This window comes from Cavia porcellus, unplaced genomic scaffold (genome assembly GCF_034190915.1).
Source record: "Cavia porcellus strain 051 isolate PalLab524CR breed Dunkin Hartley unplaced genomic scaffold, mCavPor4.1 scaffold_16, whole genome shotgun sequence".
Taxonomy (NCBI): domain Eukaryota; kingdom Metazoa; phylum Chordata; class Mammalia; order Rodentia; family Caviidae; genus Cavia; species Cavia porcellus.
In genome coordinates this window covers 51371760-51394683 of record NW_026947499.1, presented here as the reverse complement: position 1 = coordinate 51394683, position 22924 = coordinate 51371760, and the positions used below count along the sequence as shown (strand labels likewise).

General features: G+C 47.0%; 2 protein-coding genes across 6 annotated transcripts in view; one reads left to right on the top strand and one right to left on the bottom strand.

The window, feature by feature from the left end:
* The first annotated feature begins 2124 nt into the window (after positions 1–2124).
* Ern2 (endoplasmic reticulum to nucleus signaling 2) lies at positions 2125–22921 on the top strand. 5 transcript variants are annotated; one of them, XM_063226664.1, is made up of 22 exons: positions 2125–2630; positions 4286–4391; positions 4773–4806; positions 5060–5132; positions 6310–6382; positions 6524–6631; positions 6888–6989; positions 7803–8067; positions 10021–10099; positions 10186–10333; positions 10451–10572; positions 11533–11688; positions 11931–12084; positions 17447–17531; positions 17691–17880; positions 17955–18054; positions 18141–18340; positions 19503–19650; positions 19741–19868; positions 20354–20477; positions 20556–20623; positions 20709–22921. In XM_063226664.1, the coding sequence occupies exons 1-22, from the start codon at positions 2370–2372 to the stop codon at positions 20961–20963; spliced, it is 2979 nt and encodes a 992-aa protein (XP_063082734.1). In that variant the 5' UTR covers positions 2125–2369; the 3' UTR covers positions 20964–22921. The 5 variants fall into 5 exon arrangements, with proteins under 5 accessions (XP_063082734.1, XP_003478250.3, XP_063082735.1 ...); XM_003478202.5 differs by having other exon boundaries at positions 11925–12084; XM_063226665.1 differs by having other exon boundaries at positions 2126–2630; positions 11994–12084.
* Plk1 (polo like kinase 1) overlaps positions 21066–22924 on the bottom strand; it is a 29583-nt gene continuing 27724 nt past the window's right edge. The window contains exons 7-10 of the mRNA XM_003478201.5: positions 22383–22460; positions 22055–22209; positions 21776–21958; positions 21066–21569 (exon numbers count right to left, since the gene is read on the bottom strand). Of these exons, the coding sequence (XP_003478249.1) occupies positions 21363–21569; positions 21776–21958; positions 22055–22209; positions 22383–22460 (623 nt within the window). The 3' untranslated portion in view covers positions 21066–21362. The remainder of the gene's footprint in view (positions 21570–21775; positions 21959–22054; positions 22210–22382; positions 22461–22924) is intronic.

Here is a 22924-nt window from a genome sequence, read left to right as displayed (position 1 = left end):
TAGCCATTGTTAATTCTCTAGTATCTTGTTTTTGAACTCCTATATCATTTTCACTGTTTTATTTGGTTGGGTTTTATTCTGTTTTGTTTTGCTTTGTTTTATTGATTTTATTGTATCTGATAGCATGGGCAGCTATTTCAAAGATAACAAGATATATTATGATAGTCAGTTTGGATATACTATTGTCTCATTTTGAAGTCCTTTGTTGTATTCATTGTTTTGTTTTTACTGGTTGTATTCTGTTCTGTTTTGTTTGATTTTTACTATGTCTGAAGGTATGGGCAGCTATTTTAAAGACAAGAGGCATTAGGGTAACCATTTTTGATTTCCTATTATCTTTTTTTATTTATTTTTTATTTTTTTCTATTATCTTTTTTTTTTTGAAGTCCTGTATCACTATCACTATTTTGTTTTGATTGGCTTTATTTTGTTTGGTTTTATTTTCTTTAAAATAAAAATTACCAAAAAACTATGAATCCAACCACATTGAACAAACACAATGTGCATTCCAAGTCAGTGTTTTGTGTGTGGAAAACACAGCACAAAAGAAGGGCTCATTCACTCCCAGTAACTCAGGGTAGCTTCTAACAGGGCAAGAAATCGCTTTTGTTATTAGGTTAGCGTGAAAGACTACTACACAGATGCGGGAGTACAAGAGCGGCTCAGCATGAAGAAAAGAACAAAGAAACCAAAGGATGTATGACATACTGATTTTGTTTTATTTTAATTTCTTTCTTTCTATATTTCTTTGTTCCTTGGTGCTCTTAAGGGGTTTTTTAGTACATGTTTACAGTACATATTTACCTTCCTTGTGGGGAGCTGGTGCATGCACATGACACATCTTGATTCTCTTTTTTTCACCCCTTCCCCCTACCTTTCCTCTCCCCCTCTCCATCTCTTGATCCCCTTCCCATTTGAGAAAGCGCTCTCTCTACTTAGTTTTATCTGCCTTTCACTGTTATTTATTTACAGTTATGTGATATTTAAGCTTGTCTGTCTGATTTATTTCACTTACCATCAAGGCGCATTCACTTTCCTACAAATGACTCAAGTACTTTATGGCAGAGTATTAGTACTCCATTGTGTGTAAATGTCACATTTTCTTTATCTCTCTTGATGGACATGTGGCTGCTCCCAAGATTTAGCTATGTTGAACTGTGCTGCCATAAGAACAAGTACGCATGTATCAGGGTAATGTGATGTCTCTACGTCTAAGAAGATTCTCAGAAGGAGACTAGCTGGGTCAACTAGTTTTAGTTTTTTGATGACTCTCCATACTGACTTTTATAGTGCTTGTACTAGTATGCATTCCTACCAACAATGTAGAAGGCTTCCTTTCTGTCCACAGCCTAATTCACAGATGCGGTCCAGATAGTCAACAAAGAAGCCCAAGTTGGACAAGGGCCAGAAAGGCGGGAAACCAAGGCACTGATAGAATCACATTGGACAAGGAACAGGTATAAGGAAGATGAGGTGAGGGAATGAAACAACTGTAAGAGGAAGAAGTTGCAGTCAGACAAACAGATATTGGAAGAAAACAATTCAGTGTGCAAAAAGGTCTAGGGCACAGGCTTGCATGGGGCAGCATAAAAAATAAGGGCTCTCAGAAAGCAAGGTCACCAAACTGTGAGGCTGCGATGTGGCCACTGGAAGACATCAATGACAGTGACCAGATTTGGGTTGAAGATGAAGGAAAGTTAGGGGCCAGCTTATAGGTCCTGGGTGACTACAGGGGAAGGTTGAGTGGGGTGGATAACAGAAAGGAGGGTGAGAATTCGGCAGAGCCAGGCTGCATGACTCTCGAACGGCAGGGGTTTTTATACAAGTATGAAGGAAAAGTAAATGAGCCAAACTTTGAAACCCACGTGGATCCTGCCTTCAAGCATCTTTCTGCAGCCCTCCCTAACCCAAATCGGCAAAAGGCAGTGTGCCTGGAGCAGGAATGGTCACTACACTACCATCGCAGCGGCACTATCCGACAGCTAACGCCTAGACACGGTCTTACAGGTAAAGCTTAGGAGTCTATCTAGGAAGACGTTCTCTGTTTTTCACCAGGCTCCATATAATGTTATAAGAAATATTTATTGAGTGAATGGCTGAAATCAGCAATTAATTTGTGTTTCACAATAGCTCAGCGAAGGTCACTACCATACTGATAAAAAGCATTCGTTCCGAGGCTGCAGATCTGAATTTCGACCTCCGTTCTGAGCCTGAGCTTCGCTACGCGTGATGCTGCGGAGAGGAAGGAGCCCAGGACCGGCTGGCACAGTATTTGACACTCGGAGTCCTCTAAACGGCCTCGGTCAGTAAAACCCCTTCCCCGTGAGCTCGGAGCTGGCCTTGCGAGGTGACCGGCAGGAAGAGACAGCATGAGGGACGCAGGTGTGAAGGTGACGGCGAGGAAGGGCGGGGCAGCGGAGACTGGGGTGGCGCCCAAGCTCTGCGCCCCCACCTGGCCCAGCCCGGGGCGGAGTCTCCTCCGGGAGCGCGATCCCCGAGGCACCGAGGGGCCCGTGCACCGTGCGGCTGCCCAAGGCGCGATGGCGGATGCGGGCTGGGGGCCGTGGCCGTGGCCCCCGCGCGGGCTGCTGCTCCAGGTGGCGGCCTTGCTCGGGACGCTCGGGCCGCAGGTGAGAGAGCTGCGGCGGACTCGGAGCCTCCGGAGCCGGGTCCCCGCGCAGCGGGCTGGGGCGCGCACCCGGGCAAAGGCGCAGCGGGGCGTTGAGGGCGCCTGCTGGTCCCTCCTGGCGGGTGTGAAAACCTCCTGAGACTGGAGTTGTCACTTGCCCCTACTACCACCTGGGTAGGGAAGCGCGCCGGGATGGTCAGGCGCAGGGAGACCAGGGGCTGCAAAGCAATCTTTTGTCTGGAGGAGAGGAGGGGACGGTGTGGCAGTAAAATCAGGCCTCTTAACGCTTCAGGGGATCCCAGCTTCCTTTAAAACCGACCTCGAGCTCGGCTTAAAGATCTGGTTGAGAAATGAGCCTCCACATCTAGTTTTACAATTTTAAACGCTTCACAACGCGATCCTGTTTCCCATGACCGGACCCCAGGGACAAATGACCTTCTGGTGTTGGGATCTAGTACAACCCTGCTGGGCTCCAGACAGTCCACTCTTACAGAAATGTGGCCTGAAGACAGAGGTGGCCTAGTCTAAGATCCAGTTCTCTAGCCTGAGGCCCCGCAGAGCAAAAGACAGTGCGGATGTCAGGCACCTCCAACATCCTTCCCAGCTCTGGGTCCTCCTAGGAATAATGGAAGCCCAGTATAACCAGATCTGGCGTTTTGAGAAAAATTAGAAACGAGGACAATTTGAAAATCTGGATTTTTAAAAAGTGAAACCTTCCAATTTTTTTTTTTTTAGAAAACTAGAAGCTAATTATAAACAAATTTTTAAACACTGTATTATTGGGCAAACAAAATCCAGTTATAGGCAGCTGGGTCTGTGGCCTCATCTCTAGACCATCCTTCCTCCTACCTGTTTACAGATGGCACAAGTGAAATTCAAAAAAGAGGCTGGAAGACGATTTCCTCACTCTCCACCAAACACCATTGGCTTGGCCCCAAACCTGAGGGTCCTTAAGCAGGATGTGGTCCTTGGGGTGTGGCCAGGCTACCCGGATGTTAGGGTTCCTGCTGTGAGCTTAGCCTCACCCTGTTTGCTTAAGGAGGGACTAGAACAGGTGAGTTAGCCCAGGGGCCACATGTAAGCGTAGCTCCAGACTTATCTCCTTGGGCCACCCACAGCTGTGGTTCAGGGGACCTGCTTGAGCCTGGCATCAAAAGTAGCTGGGCCAGTTTGAGGAGGCAGAAAAGATCATCTCCAAAGAAGTAGACATGCGGCAAAGGGGAAAGACAGAGCTGAAGCCAGAGAGATGGTAGTTCAAGTCCCAGTTGTATCATTTATGATCAGAGTAGCCTTAGGCCAATTATCTAATCTTCGTGAGCCTTAGTCTTCCTCACCTGTACAATAGTTCCTCACCTAGTTCCAATATCATAGGGCAGTCAGTGAAGTCCTTTTGTAAAAACCTTTGGGAGAAAAAAGTTGAGACATGAGGGAAGGAAGTGGGAATTAGACACAGTGGGAGTTTTCTACCCTAGAGCCCCCAACTCTCATTACCCCCCCCAATAAGATCAGAGGATGATGGAGGGAGCCAGCTGCTTCCCAACCATCCATATTTCCCTTCTCTGTCCACCTCCTGGAGAAGAGGAGTCATAGCCACCCCTCGGTGGGAGATAGGTGTGGCCCAGGCCCCTCAGAGAAGCTGACTCTTTTCCAGCACAGGTCCAAACCTTCAAGCCTGAGAGCCTCCTGCTGGTGTCCACCCTGGATGGAAGTCTCCATGCACTGAGCAAGCAGACAGGGGACTTGAAGTGGACCCTGAAGGATGGTAAACAAATTCTTGCCACTTGGGCTCCTAACTTTGAGGGAGGATAACTTTGACATAGAAATAAGAACATGGGTAGTAGACTCTAACAAGTCAGTATCCAGAGGCAACTTCAACACTTGCTAGCTGTGTGGACTTAGGAAATTCTCTTCTTCATCTCTCTGTACCTCAGTGTCTTCATCTATAAGATGGGGTGAAGGGTAATGACCCTACCTGACAGAATCCTTGGGAGGATGATGTTGTATGCTCGTTAAACATTGGCTTGGTGTGCTGGTTAAACACTGGCTTAGTGTCTAGCAGGCAGTAAGAATTCAGTGACTTATGCGCTTTGCTTTTCAATGAGAGCCTAGAGGAGACTTATGCCCCATGACCATGTCCTTGCAGATCCCACCATCCAAGGACCAATGTATGTCACAGAGTAAGTAAACCTGGGGTCTTCCAGGCAGGGGAAGCTAGGAGATGGGGGCCATACTTATCTGGAGGTCTAGGGAAGGGGGCATCGCAAAAGTAAGGGAGAACTGTGCCTGGCTGTGACTTTGGGGAGCATCTTGGAAGCTCCAAAGCTCTCCTACGAGGATTGGCTCCTGGTAAGTGAGAAGTTGGAGGGAAAGGAATGGCCAGTAGTCAGTAGCATGCACTGAACCTTTTCTGTTTTCCTCTCTGTTCCACAGGACAGCCTTTCTCTCAGACCCAGCTGATGGCAGTCTGTATATCTTGGGGACCCAGAAACAGCAGGGGTTAATGGTGTGTTTCCTATAGGGTCTGGGCATGAATGAAAACCAGGCTTCCATCTACAAGAAGCCAACGGGTAGAAGGCAATATAGTCAGAATCTGAATGTCTTGAAGAGGACACGAGTCAGAGCTCTGAGCATTATGGGAAAGCAAGGGAGTTGGCTGTGTCTGCAGAGAAGACCATAGTACTTGGGGTATCAAAAGACTTCTCAAGAACTCTGGGCATTTTAAAGGGATATGTATGTATCAGTTAGCTTTTGCTAAATAACAAATTGCCCCAGAAGATTTAAAAGACAACAACTCAAAATTTGGTGGAATGACAGTTCAGGCTAGACTCAGCAAAGCAACTCTTCTGCAGATCTTGACTGATTATTTGTGTGTCTATAGTCAGCTATTGATCACGGGGACAACTGTGATTCTGAAAGTTGGTTGGTATTTGGGCAACAATAGGGTTTACCTCCTCTGATCTTACCCTGTGCCCCCTAAATCCAATAGGAAGTTAGAGGGCAGGGCACCTGTTCACATAATCCAGCCAAATCTGACTCCAGGGAAACAATCAGTCTAACTCTAGGGCAGAGAAGCCCAGAGAATGGATCTCCATTCATAGCCAGCACTGGATCAGGGTTCCCTTCATTCTAGAACAGCTCCTCAATCTCTCTGGGGCTTTTGTGGACATTGACAATTTTGAAATCTCTGTGTGTATTTGTGAGGATGACAGGCAAGGGTCAAATGAATTGAGACCCTAACACTAAGTATGGAATTTTCTGAAGTTCCCAGAGAGGTTGTATAGCTCAGAGCTTACGTATGCTGGTTCTTAAGCCTATCCACATGGTTTTAAAATTTGGCTCTTGGAGCCAGACGTGGTGGATCACACCTGTAATCCTAGCACTTGGGAGGCTGAGGCAAAAGGGTCACCATGAATCCAAGGCCAGCCTGGGCCATCTGGGTGAGTTCAAAGCCCACCTGCATTATATAGTGAGACCCTGTCTCAAAAAAAATAAACTTGGCTCTTGCTGGCTATGTGAAATAAGCCAGTTTACTCAGTCTCCCTGCACTCCAGTTTCCTCAGCAAGAAAGCAGAAATGGTAATAATAGTGCCTAATACAAAGGTTGCTGTAGGTCAGCCTTTGCCCAGTGAGTGCTGTGTGTATATTTCTATTCTTACTCCTTTCTGGACCTTTTCTCTTAGAAACTGCCATTTACCATCCCAGAGCTGGTTCACACCTCCCCCTGTCGAAGCTCTGATGGAGTCTTCTACACAGGTAAGCATCTCCCCAGCCTGTGCAGTCAAGCATAGCCCAGGATGAGGACATAGGCCATGATAGATCATCTCGGGACAGGAGCGCCAGGGTATTCACCTTCTCCTAAACCATCGTGGAAGATGACCAACTCCATTTCCACAGGCCGAAAGCAGGATGCCTGGTTTGTGGTAGATCCCGAGACAGGGGAGACTCAGATGACACTGACCACAGAGGGTCTCTCTGCTGCCCGCCTCTACATTGGCCGAACACGTGAGTCCAACCCTAGCTGCTCTTCCAGCTGGGATGCACCCCTTTTTATTTGTCCAGACCTGGTAGTTGCTATCCAAATTGAATCAGACCAATCTGTCAGGCACCAATAAACATTTTACTGAGCACTAAGAGAAGAGCTGAGGGTACAGCAATAAACAAAACAGGTCTCTGCCACCCCATAAAATGAACAGCCCCTGGTTGGAGTGAGGAAAGCATCACATGAGTATTCTGTTAACCTTGCTTTTGGGATTCCCAGAGTACACGGTCACCATGCATGACCCAAGGACCCCAGCCCTGCGCTGGAACATCACATACCGCCGCTACTCAGCGCTCCCTGTGGGTGGTTCACCTGGGAAATGTGAGTGCCACCTTTCCCTGTCCCCACCTGACAGCAAGATACCAAATAAATGCAAGGGTCCCTGAGTAGCACCCATATCCAACTCCCCACTCACCTTCTGACCCATCTAACCCCTACATGCTGAATGACACACTCCTGACAACTGACCCAAAGTGACTCCCCCAAACCCAGACTTACTTTCAGGTACCTTGGGCAAGGTCTCACTACTCCTCCATGATTCAGATGACCCCAACAAGGGAGTGTTATGTAACTCCCCACATTCTGTGGCCCCAAGCAACCCACATGCACCCTAACTGAACCCTACATGTTAAGTGACCCTCGCAGATGACCCTTAGTGACCTCTTCCCAAACTCAACCCTGAACCATTCCTTTGGCATCTTGCTCCTCCTGCCCTGCTGCCTGGGTACCTTACAGGTGCCCCTAGCAGCAAACTCCTCAAATCCTGACTCGTCATTCTACATGAGACCAAATTGAGGTAACCCTGATACTTTACAAGTGTTACTCAAGTGCCCAACTGACCCTTTCTCACTCAAGTGACTCCCACCCTGGGTGGACATCAGTCTTCCCATGGCCATAGATGACTACCCTGTATCCTTAGATCTCTCTCAAGTGGCCCAGACTGGCACACACAACTGAGTCATCTGTGGATGTCCCTGACTGATCCCCTCATATTTCAAGTGATTTCTTAAACTCAGACTGGTTTTTCTGTGGCCTCACTTGACTTCCACACACATAAATGACATTCCACACACATGCTCCCAGATGCCTCCCGTGAGAATTTTCTGACGTCTCCCCAGCTGTCTCTCCTGGCAGATGTGAGCTACTTGGCATCCTGTGGGATGGGCCTGCTGCTAACTGTGGACCCAGGAAGCGGGACGGTTCTGTGGACTCAGGACCTGGGTGTGCCCGTGACGGGTGTCTATACCTGGCACCAGGACGGCCTGCGCCAGCTGCCCCATCTCACGCTGGCTCGGGATACCTTGCATTTCCTCGCTCTCCGCTGGGGCCACATTCGGCTGTCTGCCTTAGGCACCCAGGACACAGCCACTTCCTTCTCTGCTTCAGACACTCAGCTTCTGTAAGTGTCCCTTACAGAATTCCGAAAGTGGTGTAGTCAATGCCTAGTGGTAGGTATGATATTGAACCAGAGGCTCAAAATATTGTACCTTCAAACTGTCCCTGGAATCCCCTAAATAGTCCCACCATTCAGCATTGGGTAGAGCATCATCTGGCCTAGGAAGGACCCTGCAGGTTTCAACCTGTTCTGATTTTCAGTACTTTCAGTGCCAGTTTCCCTTGAGTCACCTAATACTCTACTATTTCCATTTTTCAGTACCAGGAAACAGATGGGGGAGAATCAGAGAATGTCCACTCATTCAGTTTGTCCCACAACTATCAACTGAGCATATGCTATATGCGTATCAATTGCTAGGGCTTGAGAGTAGTGGGCCTATTGTTTCTGTCTGCAAGAGTTTCAGTGTTTAGGGGCAAGACACATATGTAGTGTGCATGCAATTATGACATGGTGTATAAAAAATGAGATAAAGGAAGCTCAGAAGGTGATACACACGTAGGAAAGATACCCAGCTAATACTGGCACCAGGAAGAAGCCATGGAAAGCTTCCTGAGGGGGCATGTAAATTAAGGCCTAAAAGATAAATAAGAAACATGAAGGAGAAAGCATACAATCTAGGAACAGAAATTAATAAAGCTGAAGCATAGATTTGATACTAGAGTAATATCTGAAGCTGTAAGTTAAGCAGAGATCTTGTAAGATTACTTGAAACTTTGGGGCATTTTCTCACAAATGTAAGGAGAATTCACTGGGAAAAAATTGTTTTCATTTTTTTTTTTTTTGAGACAGGGTTTACTATGTAGTGCAGACTAGCCTTGAACTCACTTATATAGCCCAAGCTGGCCTCAAGCTCACATTGATTCTCTTGCCTCAGCCTTTCAAGTGCTGGGATTACAGGTGTGCACCACGCCCAGCTGAAAAATTTTAAACAAAGAGTAATTTGATCATAGTTTCATTTCATAAAGTTCATTCTGTTTGCGATGTGAATATCTTAGAGTGATGAAAGAGAAGCACCTGCAGAAATATTCAGCTATAGAATATTGCATTGGCTCAGGCAAAAGTGGCACTTTGAACTAGAGTACAAAAAGTAGAGATAGAAGTAAGTAGATGTAAAAGAAAGATATCAAGAGGAGAAATTAATCAGAATTTGGTGATTAGGGAGTTCGGTTGTTATGAGCAAGGAGTCAAAGATCATACTTAAGTTTCTAGAAGCACATGAGCACAGCCATTTTTAGAAGTAGGGGGCCAGAAATATAGCTCAGCAGCACAGCACCTGCCTAGCAAGCACAAGTCATGAGTTCAATTCCTGGTACAAATAAGGGAGCACTAAGTAGGGAGCACTAAGAGAGAAGAACAAAACAGAATAAGATGGAAAATAAGTGAGGAGTTCAGATTTAGAAATCTGACATATTAAAAGAAGTCTGGGCTAGCCATAGAAATTATGACTAGAGAATTTGTAGCAGTTATTTTTTGCACCATAACAATTAGCCCCAAAACTTAGAATTTAAAAACAGCAAATGTTTTCTATTTTTAAGATTCTGTTGGCTAGTGGGTGATTTTTCTGATCTCTCAAGTCAGCTGATGATTCAGTACAGTCAATGATCTAGGACAGTCTCACTTGTCTTGTAGCTGGAAGACTATTTGGTCTATGCAGGTCAAAAAGAATAGTTCAACTCTATTCAACATGATCTCTCATCCCTTATTAGAGCCTGGGTTTCCTCACATGGTAACAACATAGTGCAACAAAGAGCAACATAGTGGGCAAGCCCCCAGGCCCAACCACATTTTAAGATTCTGCTTATATTATATTTGCTACTGATATGGTTAAAGCAAGTCACATAGCCAAGCCCAGAGTCAATAGGAAATGAAACTGTACAAGGACATGGGTACAGAGGTAACTGGAAACTACCCATCCCTCGCTCATCCCTCTCATTTTTTTTTTCTTTTCCTCATTAGGATGACGCTGTATGTGGGGAAAGATGAGGCTGGCTTCTATGTCTCCAAAGCTTTGGTCCACACAGGTGTAGCCTTAGTGGTGAGAAATGATCTGTGAGTGGACTGGGAAGAGGGATGGAAAAGGAGAGGAGCCTCCTTCACCTGTGGCTCTTCATCTTGTCGTAGCCTCGTGGACTCACCCTGGCCCCCAAGGATGGCCCCACCACTGATGAGGTGACACTGCAAGTCTCAGGGGAGCGAGAGGGATCACCCAGCACCGCAGTCAGATACCCCTCAGGCAGTGTGGCCCTGCCCAGCCAGTGGCTGCTCATTGGTGAGGTCTCCTGGCTCAAATTTGGAATAGAGAAAGATAAAGGACCTATGAGCCCAGTGTTGTAGTGGCAAGTTGAGGTCATTATCTGTCTGAGTCTTTTCTATCCCTGTCTCTTAGGACACCATGAGCCACCCCCAGTCCTGCACACCACCATGCTGAGGGTCCATCCCACCCCAGGGAGTGGCACTCCTGAAACAAGACCTTCAGAGAGCACTCATGCTTTGGCTCCCTTCTTGGGGGTCAGTATAAAAGGGTAGAGGGCCTGGGAGGGCACCGGGTATGTGGGCAGCCCTTAGATCTTTTCCTCAAGCTCCTAGAAGCGAGAGGGTCAGTTGACCTTACGTAGTTTCCCAGAAAACAAATATTTTGTTGTTACTGCCAGAAATGTTAAAAAGATATTATGAAGCATGGTTTATTGTTTTTTCTTTATTGTTCTTCAGTGTAAACATGGCAAATACGTGTACATCGAGTGAGAAATTGAAAACAGAAAAATGATAAAATCATGTTCTTTCTAGTAAGTAGTGCAAGCTTAGAAGGAAAAGCGGAATTGAAGCAATAATTCTCAAATCTAGTTGTACATGAGAATTACCTGAGACCCACAAAATTCCTAATCACTGGAGTGGATATCTATATTTTTAGTAATGCCCCATGAATGTCTATTTATGTTGCAGTACTGAGGATTGAGCCCAGGACCTTCGCAATGAGCTATGTCCTCAGCCTTTTTTTTATATTTATTTTGTGATATTGGGGCCCTTCTTCTGAACTATATTTCAAGCTCCTTTTTTGTTTTTGTTCTTGTTTCTGTTTTTGCTTTGTTTCAGAGTCCTTACTCTGAACTATGTTCCTAACCCTTTTTTATCTTGTTTTAATTTTTGAGATGGGGTCTTGCTAAATCACCTACCCAGGCAGGGCTTGAACTTGCGATCCTCTTGCCTCAGCCTCCCAGAGTGATGGGATTACCAGCAAATGCTACCGCACTGCTGTAGGTACAATAATTGTATTTCTAAAATGATACTCAAGGAGTTGTTGATCACCTGCTAGGTGTGGCAAACCACTTTCAAGGTACCATATTGTTTCAGCACCACGGAGAGTGCCACATCTCCCACCTCATGCAGACCACTTGCAGCCTACAGATGATAGAGACTTAGGGGTTCTGCAATGGGAGGGAGCACCAAGAGCGATAGCCTCTTTGTCCTCAGGTTCTGAACCTGAACCAGGAGGAACCGTGGGACTCAGAGCTGCATCCTGAAGAGAAAATTCCAGTATCTTCTCTAGGGCTGGGATACCAAGACCTGCTGGTAGCGGTCCTCACTGCCACTCTGCTGGGGGGCTGGATTCTTTTCTTCTCGAGGCAGGTAAGCCCATCACCTTGACCTCAGGTCCTTCTTAGAGTTTCTCTACAGAGAACTCTGCTCCTCCTCTTCAGTACTGCTCAGCAGCACTCTCGCCACTGTACTCCAGCTGTCCCTTACCTTCCTCCCAGAATCCCCCTGAAGCCCTCCCTATTCCTGTACCTGGTAAGCCTGTACTGTGCCGGGCCATCTCAGGCACAGCTTGCCCACGCTAAGGTCTCTTAAGCCTCCCTTTTCAGCAACAGCAGTTGGTGGAGAAGCAGCAACAGATTTCCCAGGCACCTGCAGGCCCTCCTAATGTCTCACAGGATACTCGGGCCCAGGCCTCTGGGGCCAGCTCACAGGGCCAGAAGAGGCAAAGTCCCTCAGAACAAGCCTTACCATTCTGTGATCCTGAAGGTGAGTTAACAAAACAAGGTCAAATCAGGGACTAAGGAAAAGGAGGGGCAGATTTAATTTAATTCTAGTAAGCCCCTATTAGGAGCCACTATTATGGATGGCTAAGCCTGAATGAGATCAGAGGGTGTTACAATGGTGTTGAAAAGTTAAGCATTCTATTTTCTTTTTCGAAACAAAGTCTCACTATGTGGTTGGCTGGCCTTGATCTCACTTTGTAGCCTAGGCTGACCTCAAACTCACAGCGATTTTCTTGTCTCAACCTCCTGAGTGCTGAGATTACAGGTCTATGTAACTATGCCTGCCTATTTCAGCACTTTAGAAGTGTCTTCTATCATTATTGTTATTTTCAATTGTTATTTTCAACACTGGACTCTGAATGTAGGAAGAATTGAGTGCAGATCGAACTCCACTGTGGTTTTTTCTTTTTTTTTTTTTTTTTTTTTTTGACTCTGACAATTTACTTAACTTCTGAGCTTCAGTTTTCTCATCTGTAAATGGGAATAATAATACCCATCTCCTCTGTCACCTCAGCGTGAGTGCTTACCATCACCATTATCAAATCATACCTAGGCAATGTTTTTGCTACTTATGTCAAAAAATATCATATTTGGTTGCAATAAGAGTAAATTTCCTAGGTATAATTTTAAAATTTCTCTCATCTTTTCTCAACTTAATCCTCTGCAATCTGGAGTGTCCTCTGCAATCTGGAGAATGCTCCTGAGAGCTTTTGCACAAGCCTTGGCTAGCTAGTCTGGGCTTTCGCTCCTTTGACTCTTTCTGGGAGAAAAGAGGCTGATGCTGTTGGCTTCTTTGTGGATAGGAGCTGGCACCTCCTGGCTGCTACTCAACCCACTTCCTCACACCACGGCCCCACTGTTGGGACCTGAGCTGGCGCCCACCAATGCTTGGCTTGATGCTGCAGCCCTGCTCCCAGTGGTCACCCGTGTCTCTGCTAAGATGAAAATGTCTCTCCTGTCTTGGGGTATTTTTTGCTTTGCTTTGTTTTCCTTTGCTTTTTTTTTTTTTTTTTTTTTTCTAATGGGCTTGAACCCAGGGCTTTGCACAAGTAAACACACACTGTACCATTGAACCATTTCCCCTAATCCAAGGTCAGGTTAAGGAGGGGGAAGGTGTACAGCAGAGCTGCCTAAGCCCCAAGGTATTGTAGCTCTTGTCATTTTACTAACTCACAATGGGTCGAAGTAACATTCCCAGAACACCCCAAATTCTTACTTCTCTGGACCTTTTGCCTCTGGAGTGAACTCTGCTAGCTTTTCCACACAAAACTCAGGCTCTATCTTTTCCCGGGGTGACTTTTGTCAAAGAGTGATCTAATTCCTCCTTGCCGTGTTCCTTTGTTTGCCCCTACCATCCAAGTTCACTAGACCCTTATCATTGATGTGCAGGACATTCCTTCCCCAGAAGGAAATCATCAGTAGTAATAATTCTCTGGAAGCCAGGTGTGGTGGTGCACACCTGTAATCTCAGCACTCTGGGAGACAGGCAGGAAGATTGCAAGTTTAAGCCCAGCCTGGGAAACTTAGTGACTTAGTGAGACCCTAGTTCAAAATAAAAAATTTTATAAATAAAAATTTAAAAAATAAAAAATTTTGTAAATAACTGAGCTGGATGTGGTAGTAACTTCAGTGGGTAGAATTTCAACTGTGGAAGAGTTTGGAGTTAAGGAGTGGCAAGAGTGCCTCTGAATCAGCAAATTGCTGTTTAGTTGCTAAGAGTAAAATGAAAGAAAGCCAAAATAAATTTAAAGATTTTACAATTGAAAAAAAAATTTTAAAAGGGCTAGGGATGCACATAAAGGCCCTAGATTCCATCCCACCACACACACACACCTTCTGGAGATTAGGAAGAAAAAAACAAAAGGACCTTGAATTTCAGATCTAGCTCAACCAAATACCAAAAATTCTTTATCCTCTGTAGGGAAAAGATCACATCAATTTTTTAGAACAGAAGAAAATAAGAAAATAAAGCAGATTGACCCAAATAGAGCCTGGTATCTTTTTATTAAATTCAGTGGGGAGGAGGACTCTGTACAATATTATATTATTATTTAAAGAAAACTTACATATTTCTTTCACTTTGTTTGAAATGTCAGTAAATCTTTCCTTTGGCATTTTCATGAACTCTAGGCAAAAGCTATAGAGAACAGACAGACAACTATGGGCAGACAGTGTGATAGAGACCATGATGGTGGGGTTGTGTGGGGAGCTGTGGAAACAGCGTACGGAAGCAGACTGGGGAAAACAGGAAGTGATATGTAAGCTGAGAGGCCACGAACAACACAAAGGAATTCTCCACGTGTGCAGGAAAGAGTGGGGCACAAATGAAAATTCAGGGATGACAGGTAGCAAGATATATATTCTGGAAGTGAATGCAGGGTTGCTGTAGGGTGGGCTGAGTGGATGAAACAAACGAAATGGAAATGTGGAAGAGCAATTGGGAATGGTAGGGACTATGGCAAAACAGGGAGTGGCTGTTCTCTAGTTTCCTGCAGTAGTTGTGCCTGTCTTTTTCCTCCTACGGACCCTTGGCACAATGCAGGCTCGGTGTGTATCTATTGAATCAGCGACTTCAAGCTTGGAGAGTCTAAAAAAGCACTTTTCAGCCAGGCATGGTGGTGCACGCTTGTAATCCCAGCACCAGGGTGGCCAAGGCAGGAGGACTGTTGGAAGCTCGAGACCATCCTGGGCTACAAAGTGACCTCAAGGTCAGCCTGAACTGCATGGTGAGACCCTGTCTCAAAAAGATAAATAACTAGGGCTGGGGATTATGCAAGGCGGCATAAGCGCCTGCCTTGCAAGCAGGCAGTCGTGACTTCGATCCCTGGTACCGATAAAAAAAAAAAAAAAAAAAAAAGATAAATAAATAAATAAAACAGCACTTCTCATAACTAAATCTGGAAGGAATATATGATAAGCAGATGCAAGGAACAGGCATAGTTACAGTGAAGCCTGGATTTGTCCATCTTACCATTTGGAGTCCAAGGCATCAGAATCTTGACTTAGCCCTGGAAGAGTCAGAATATGCCTACTGGCAAAAAAAACAAAAAAACAAAAAAAACTCAAGAACCAGTTCACATCAATACCTGTGGCAGCCTGTTATATTCCTTCGACATTTGTGTTGTTTAGGAACTCCAATCTTAGAAACCTTGGTCTTCCTATGTTGGTAGGGGAAAGTGACATTCCTCAGAGATGTTCCTATGGCTCAAGAAATCTACAGTGAGCCATATTCTACTCTCATTTAATTTACACAAAGTCATCTACCTGTGCTTGGTTGGACATCTCTCAGGACTGCCAACTGCATTGAATATTTAATGGCAAGTGGGCACAATCAATCCTGAACCAGAATGAGCATTTAAATAGTGCTTTATTGTATACCAGACAATGGTCTAAACACTGAGCATGTATGAATTCATATGATAGTCACAACATTCCTATAAGGTGGGTTCTTTGATAATGTCTCTTTCATGGAAGAAAACACTGAAGACAGAAAGACTTAATGATACCTCCCCTTTTAGCCAGGTTCACGAAGCTGCTAGGAGGCAGCTCGAAGCATGAAATGCAGGTAAGCTGGCTACTGTGTGTGCCCTTAATGGGCTGCAGGAAGCTGCTGCCTGTTTGAATACTGGCAAACACCTGTTAAAGAATGTGAATGACTCTAAGCATTTCCCAGCCTCCAAGAGCAGCAGCAAAATGTGTGGTGTGCTCAGGATTTCCAAAGTAATTCTGACTGTACAGCATTCCCCCCTTCATGACAACTCTTGAGTGCTTTATAACTTAACTCTTGCATTTGCTACCTCTCCATTATAATGATGCTGAAGGCTGACAAATATCAGCGTGTGCAGACTGTTTCTCCTAGCTCATTATTTCTGTATTCAAGGCCTTCATGGCCATTAGGCTGACCTCTAGCTAATGTTGAGGGTGCAACTGAATATTTTAATACAGCACATACTTAGCAAGTGTTTATCCCACAACCAGGGCATGGAGAACAGGGAAGGTAGACAAGCAATAGAAGTGAAACTCAGCAGAACCCAGTAAGTGATACAAAGTAGAGCTGGAAAGGTGACCCTTACTGGGAGTCAGAGAAGCAAGATTTATCCCAATAGGCTTTTAGTGACTCCTCTGTCCCTGCTAAGCTACAAGATAGTATTTCTGATGGACCTCCCACAAGGCCCTGAATCTATGCACTCCTGAGACATCGGTTTTTATCAGTTTAGGAATGTTTAAGCAAATAATCCAGAACACCACTAAGGCATGGATGGGTGCTTTTCTCAAGTGTTTCTAACGCTGATCTTATTTGCTTTTTCACCCTTCCTAGAGGCTACTGCAAAGCTAGCAGTTTTTCCTAAATACAACAATCTGAGTCCCGGCACTACACATCTCTAGAGGTACCATATACATGTAGTTGTGTGTGGTTCCCCTGGAGCCCAGAAGGACGCATGCCTACATCTGCGGGAGAAGTCTCTCACAAACCACCCAGGTCACTGGTAGTTTCTCAGACTACCCAGAGAGAAAAGCAACAAGTGCCCCAAAAAGATGTTTGTCCACCTGATCCAACCCAGCCCACCTTAGCAGGAAGTCACAGCCTCCAGGGACTCCCTGCCACCTTGATATCAATTCAGCAACAATGTAGCATCCCAGTGCCCACTGCTTCCCTGTCTGGCCTGTGACTGTGCTCACTCTTATCCTTTCTGTTGCTGAAATACACCTTCCTATTTGACATGGTTCTACATCAGTTAAAAGGATTCATTTAGAACTGGTAGCAGGGTAATGACAGGAAACAGAGAGGGAAGATAGGACAAAAGATACCAAAAAGATGATTTTGCAAACATTGCTCACCTCCTCTTCCCATACGTTCTTTGAGGGGAAGGGACAGTACTAGGGACTGAAACCAGGGCCTTCAAACTTAAAACCAGGGTCAAGACTTTTTTATTTTTTGAGGCCGGGTCTCCTTAAGTTCGCAGATAGCCTTGAAATTGTGGTCCTCCTGCCTCAGCTTCCCAAATAGCTGAATGACAGGCATGCAGATCTACACCTGGCTCCATATATTTAATGTTCATGTAATGTGGTGTAAGACTGTTAACAATAGCTTTAGCCTTACTTTATAGATGAGAAAGCAAAAGGACAGTGTTTAAATCACTTATCTAAGAACTCAGGAAAAGCCAGTGGCAGCACCAGGGGGACCAGCGCTTGGCTCCTTCCTGCTATCACTGCTTCAGGCTGAGCATGGAAGTGTGAGAATCTGTTGGATCTGGACTGGGTCAGGTGTGAATGGAGAGGTGGCAGAGGAGGGCGACTATGGGCAACAGCACAGGCTCCCTGAGATGCACCCTCCTCTCTCCTAGTCGAGCAGCTCACCATAGTGGGGAAGATTTCCTTCAACACCAAGGATGTGCTGGGACGTGGAGCAGGTGGAACTTTTGTTTTCCGGTGAGTAGAGACAGAGCACTTGCAGCCTTTTCTGAACACTACCCCTTGGAGAGCCGTTCTCCCAGACTCCATGGGTGTGGACAGGTTGATCCCTGTGCTCTCTGTCCCACCTTCTCCTTTATGTGCTCTCTGAACCCCTGCCTCTTGGTCACCTCTCAGGGGACAATTTGAGGGGCGGGCAGTAGCTGTCAAGCGGCTCCTCAGGGAGTGCTTTGGCCTGGTTCAGCGGGAAGTGCAGCTGCTGCAGGAGTCTGACCGGCACCCCAATGTACTCCGCTACTTCTGTACTGAGCGGAGCCCCCAGTTCCACTACATTGCCCTGGAGCTCTGCCAGGCCTCCTTGCAGGAGGTGAGTTGGGAGTTCAGGGAGGGTGGGTATGCCCTGGGCTGCAGAATGACTCTTTGCCCCTCACTGCTGCTCAGTATGTGGAGAACCCGGACCCGGACCATTGGGGTTTGGAACCCAGGATGGTGCTACAGCAGCTAATGTCAGGCCTGGCCCACCTGCACTCCTTACACATAGGTACCTAACGTCCCCTGCCTCCCATCCCACCCTCAGCCTCTGCCCTCCTGTATCAGCAGTCAGCTTCCTCTGCTCCCCTCCTATAGTGCACCGTGACCTGAAGCCAGGCAATATTCTCATCACTGGGCCAGACAGTCAAGGCCAAGGCAGGGTGGTCCTCTCAGACTTTGGCCTCTGCAAGAAGCTGCCTGTCGGCCGCTGCAGCTTCAGCCTCCACTCAGGGATCCCGGGCACCGAAGGCTGGATGGCCCCTGAGCTCCTTCAGCTCCAGCCCCCAGAAAGCCCGGTGAGTCTGCCCACTTACCCGAGGCCCCAGGCTTCATTCTTATTCCAGTTTCCTTCCTCATTGGCTCAATGTCACTAGCTATATGGGTGAGCTATCCTTTAAGCCTCCATTTTTTTTATCTGCAGAAGTAGGGATACTCTATCCTTTCTTACCTACAGCAATGGTTCTCACTTGAGGACTATTTTGCTACCCAGGAGATATTAGGCAATGTCTGGAGGCAGTTTTGGTGTCTTCACTTGAAAGAGTGTCTTGAATGAGAGTGCACCCAACATTGGTAGGCAGCTAATCATCCACCAGTGCCCAGGACAATCATCTGGCCCATAGTCACAAGTGCCAAGGGTGAGAAACTTAAATTAGAAGTCAGTCCTCATTGTTATTTATAACCACTGGGGAATGCAAAAGAAAACAAACAAGAAAAAATGTATAGGCCAGTGTAGTGGTTTTTAAACAAAGTGGAGTCCAGTCAGCATCAATAACCAGTGATATGGAGGTCTGAAGAGTATCAGCTAAACATGAGCTAATGTAGTTAAAACAGAGCATCTGATCTCCATGGAGACTTGGGTTTGGGACCTCATGATTATAGATTTTATAATCTTAGTGTATGGGTACGAGTTGAAGTCACCAGTATAGATGACAGTAGCACAAAAGGAGTCACCAGGTAAAGCCACTCCCACTCCTTAAATCAAAAGCAAATTCTAAGTGGTGGCCTGGAGACTCAAGGACCTAAGGACTAAATGCATGGATAATGTGAACCATACACTTGACTATTTTAATTAGCAGTCAATATTTTAATATAGCAATTCCCACATAAAAACTGGATTTCTGGATTTTCTTGGAAAATTCAGCCGTGCCACCCTGGCAGAATCCCATGGTGCCAACCAACTGGACCTAAGTATCAGTGGCCCTCCCCTACTGCCTTGTGCCCAACCAGCTTCACTCAGTTATGCTACCTGCATACTCTGCAGGAGAGCAGCTGGGGACCCAAACCAGAACCTCAGCAAAGGTGGGATAAAAACCATGGGCACAGTTGGGGATGAGATCTAGAGCCAAGAGATGATGCTCTGATTTCTACCCTGAACCAGCTCCTAGGCTGCCTGATTAGGCAAGGGAGAATTTTTTGCCAAACTAACTTCCTTTTTCTTACGTCTTTCTCTGGCCCCAGACTAGTGCTGTAGACATCTTCTCTGCAGGCTGTGTGTTCTATTATGTGCTCTCCAGCGGTGGCCACCCTTTTGGAGAGAGTCTTTACCGGCAGGCCAACATCCTTGTAGGTACTCCCTGTCTGGCTCATCTGGAGGAAGAGGCCCATGGTGAGAGAGACTTGGACCCACCGGGGGGGATGTTAGAAAGGCATAAGGCCAGGCAAGACTAAAGAGCATCCCTCTCCTTCTGCCCTCTAGACAAGGTAGTGGCCCGGGACCTGGTGGAAGTCATGCTGAGTCCACTGCCACAGGCCCGCCCCTCTGCCTGCCAGGTGCTGGCCCATCCTCTCTTCTGGAGCAGAGCCAAGCAGCTCCAATTCTTCCAGGTTAGAGAAAAATTTAATAACCTCAGATGACCCAAATTTAGTTCTGAGCAACAAGAAAATGTGAAGTCAGACTGGTTGGAGAAGAACAGGGATACCTATCTGGTCCAAACAGTCTGACTTTTTACCTAAGCCTGGCAAATCTGGACTCATCTCCATGTTGGCACTCAGGGGTCCCACACATTTCTAACTTTCCTGGCCCCAGCTGCACTGTGTGGGAATATACCTGCTCTTTCCTCTCAAATTGTCTCTCATGCTAAGCCTGTGCCTGGACACTCCATCCAATTGTTGTCTTTGAGGTGCATCCTCCTCTGCAGAGATAGCAGTGGCTGCCTCCTGGGCGGGTCACAACATCATGAAGCCCAGCACAGAGGAGTCACCTACTGGACAGGCTTTTGCTACATCCCACCCCCAAGCTATACCCAAGCTATACACACTTCATCTTGGGGCCTCAGACCTTAAGGCTTAGGAGCTCTGTGGGATCCTAGGATGTCAGTGACTGGCTGGAGAAGGAGTCTGAGCATGGTCCCCTGATGACGGCACTCGAGGCAGGAGGCTACAAGGTGGTCCGGGACAACTGGCACCATCACATCTCCATGCCATTGCAGACAGGTAGAGGCCACACTCGGGGGGTTCAGGAGGCTGACGGGAGCTCAGTAGGGACACCTCTGCCCAATTCTCTGCTCACAGATCTGAGAAGGTTCCGGTCGTATAAGGGGACATCAGTGAGAGACTTGCTTCGTGCCATGCGGAACAAGGTGTGATCCAGGGTCTGGGTGGGACCTGTACCTGGGGAAGACTTGCCACAGCTGAATCTGGTTTTCCCACTCTTCCCACTCTTAGAAGCACCATTACAGAGAGCTTCCAGCTGAGGTGCAGCAGGTGCTAGGCTGTGTTCCTGACAGCTTCGTCCAGTATTTCACATGCCGCTTCCCGAGGCTGCTCCTTCACACTCACCACACCATGAGAAGCTGTGCCTCTGAGGGCCTCTTCCTCCCCTACTACTCGCCAGCCTCCGAAGCGAGGGGGCTCTGCCAGGGAGCTGAAGCTGCCAGTGGCCTCCACCAAAGCCAGCCAAGAAGCTGGGCCTGTGGTTGAAGCTGACCTAGCATAAGGGAAGACTGGCAGCAGCCTGGCAGGTTACGGCTATAAAGCTGACATGCCCTGAAGCCCCAGGACCTTCAGGGAACTGAGAAGAAAAAGATTTACATATATCTTTAATGTGTATAAAGCTAAGGAAAGGACAATCTTGGATTCAATAGAAACATTCTGTACAATTCGTGCGGTGGGCTAAAGGGAAGAGGCAGAGGCTGCAGAACCCACACCTGAACATGTACAAAAATAACTTAGCAGCCCCACCTGCAAGACTGACACAGCTCCCTGCCCAGCCCCTGGACTGGGAGGGGCATGTGACAAAAGCAGCCCACAGAGCCCACCAGTGTAGGCCCTGGTGCTGGTGGAGTGAGAGGGCACCAGTCCACAGGGGAGAAAAGGAGGCTAGGAAGAGACCTTGACACGATTGCAGGCTGAGCGCGAACTCAACAGCTTGTCCACCATGGTGCGGGCATAGCGCAGGCGACTGGCCAGCTCCCGGCAGCAGCCGTACTCCTCTAGGAGACTCAGGCGGTATGTGCGGAAGTCCCGCTTCTCATCAATGTAGGTCACAGCTGCCATCAGTGGGCACAGAATGAGCTTGGTGTGGTCCTGGAAGGGAAAGAGGGCAGAGACTGAAGATCCTGGCTGTTTATACATGGGGGTTGGGGCAGGGAGGAAGATACCCTGACTGGTAGGGGGCAGTCACCCATGCCACTTCCTTCCCACCACCTGCTGCCAAGGACAGATACTCACATCTTCCCATCCAACCCACATGGCCATTCCCAGGCCCAGTCCACCACCCTGCCCTTCTCTACCTGGAAGAAGTTAATCTGCACAGTGCCATTGCTGAGATGCAGGATGATGGCACTGCGTGTGCGGAACCAGGTGCGCAGGTAGGGCAGTCGGGCCAGCTCGTCACCTTCCCGAGGCGTGATATTGGCACCTGCCTTCAGCAAGTGTTCACTCATGTAGTTGCGGAAATATTTGAGGAGAGTGATCTGTTGGGCATTGGGGAAGGGATTCCACAATCAGAGCCAGTCTCTGGTAGGACTCCCACTTGTAGTGACAACCAGGTCCACGGTGTTGGTGCTCACCTTCTTCATCAAGGAGTTGGGGTGGGAACTCACGGTGAGGTAGGACTCAACACCGTCACGCTCTATGTACTGCAGGCTATCCCCATCATTGTAGAGGATGAGGCGAGTAGAGTCATTGAAGAGCACCCCCACGCTGTTGTCACAAAGCTGATACCCTAGAGGCAGGGAGAGGGAGCCCTCAGAAAGAAGTGATAGCACTGAGACACAGTGCACACAGTGTGTGTTCAGAAGAGGACTTGGAAGCCACAAAGGGCCAGAGCCTTCAGCAACTGTTGGGTCAGTCAGGTGACCATCCTTGAGCCTCCCATTCCCTGGGGAAGAAACCTACCTAGGCCATACTTGTCTGAGTAGTCCACCCATTTGCTGACCCAGAAGATGGGGATGCAGGCAGGATCTTCAGCCTCCTCTGCAACAGAAACAGAAAGACCATTGTCAGGAACAGCTTTTTCCCCTTTGGTCTGCTTTATGGCCCCAGGGAAGACTGCTGGGCACTGCATGGACTGTCAAAAGGCCTGGGGCCCCAGAGAAGGCACAGCAAGGCCTCTGTCACCAATAAGCCCAGACAGGCCACAGCACAGATGCCTAGATAGAAAGTTACAGCATAGCCCACTAAATTATCACAGGTACAGAGGGCACAAAACCCAGGATTCACAGAGTTTATATTCTAACTATAGGAACAGACTAATCAAAAAAGTATGTTCAAAACTTATAAATTCCTTCTATCACTATAAGAATGAGATTATCTAGTTTTCCAGTTCAGAAGATTAAGACACTGTGAGTGAACAGAGAATTCCAAATACATTCAAATGTTATGTTCAATGCATGCAACAAAACCATTATTTCAAATAAACTAAACAACAAAAGAAACTG

Bases quoted from the DNA above. Each gene is read 5' to 3' on its own strand.
- Ern2 (XM_003478202.5), top strand. From the start codon at position 2,370: ATGAGGGACGCAGGTGTGAAGGTGACGGCGAGGAAGGGCGGGGCAGCG. The intron at 17,532-17,690 runs GTGAGTAGAGAC...GTCACCTCTCAG, and splicing joins GGTGGAACTTTTGTTTTCCG to GGGACAATTTGAGGGGCGGG. The intron at 20,478-20,555 runs GTAGAGGCCACA...CTCTGCTCACAG, and splicing joins CTCCATGCCATTGCAGACAG to ATCTGAGAAGGTTCCGGTCG.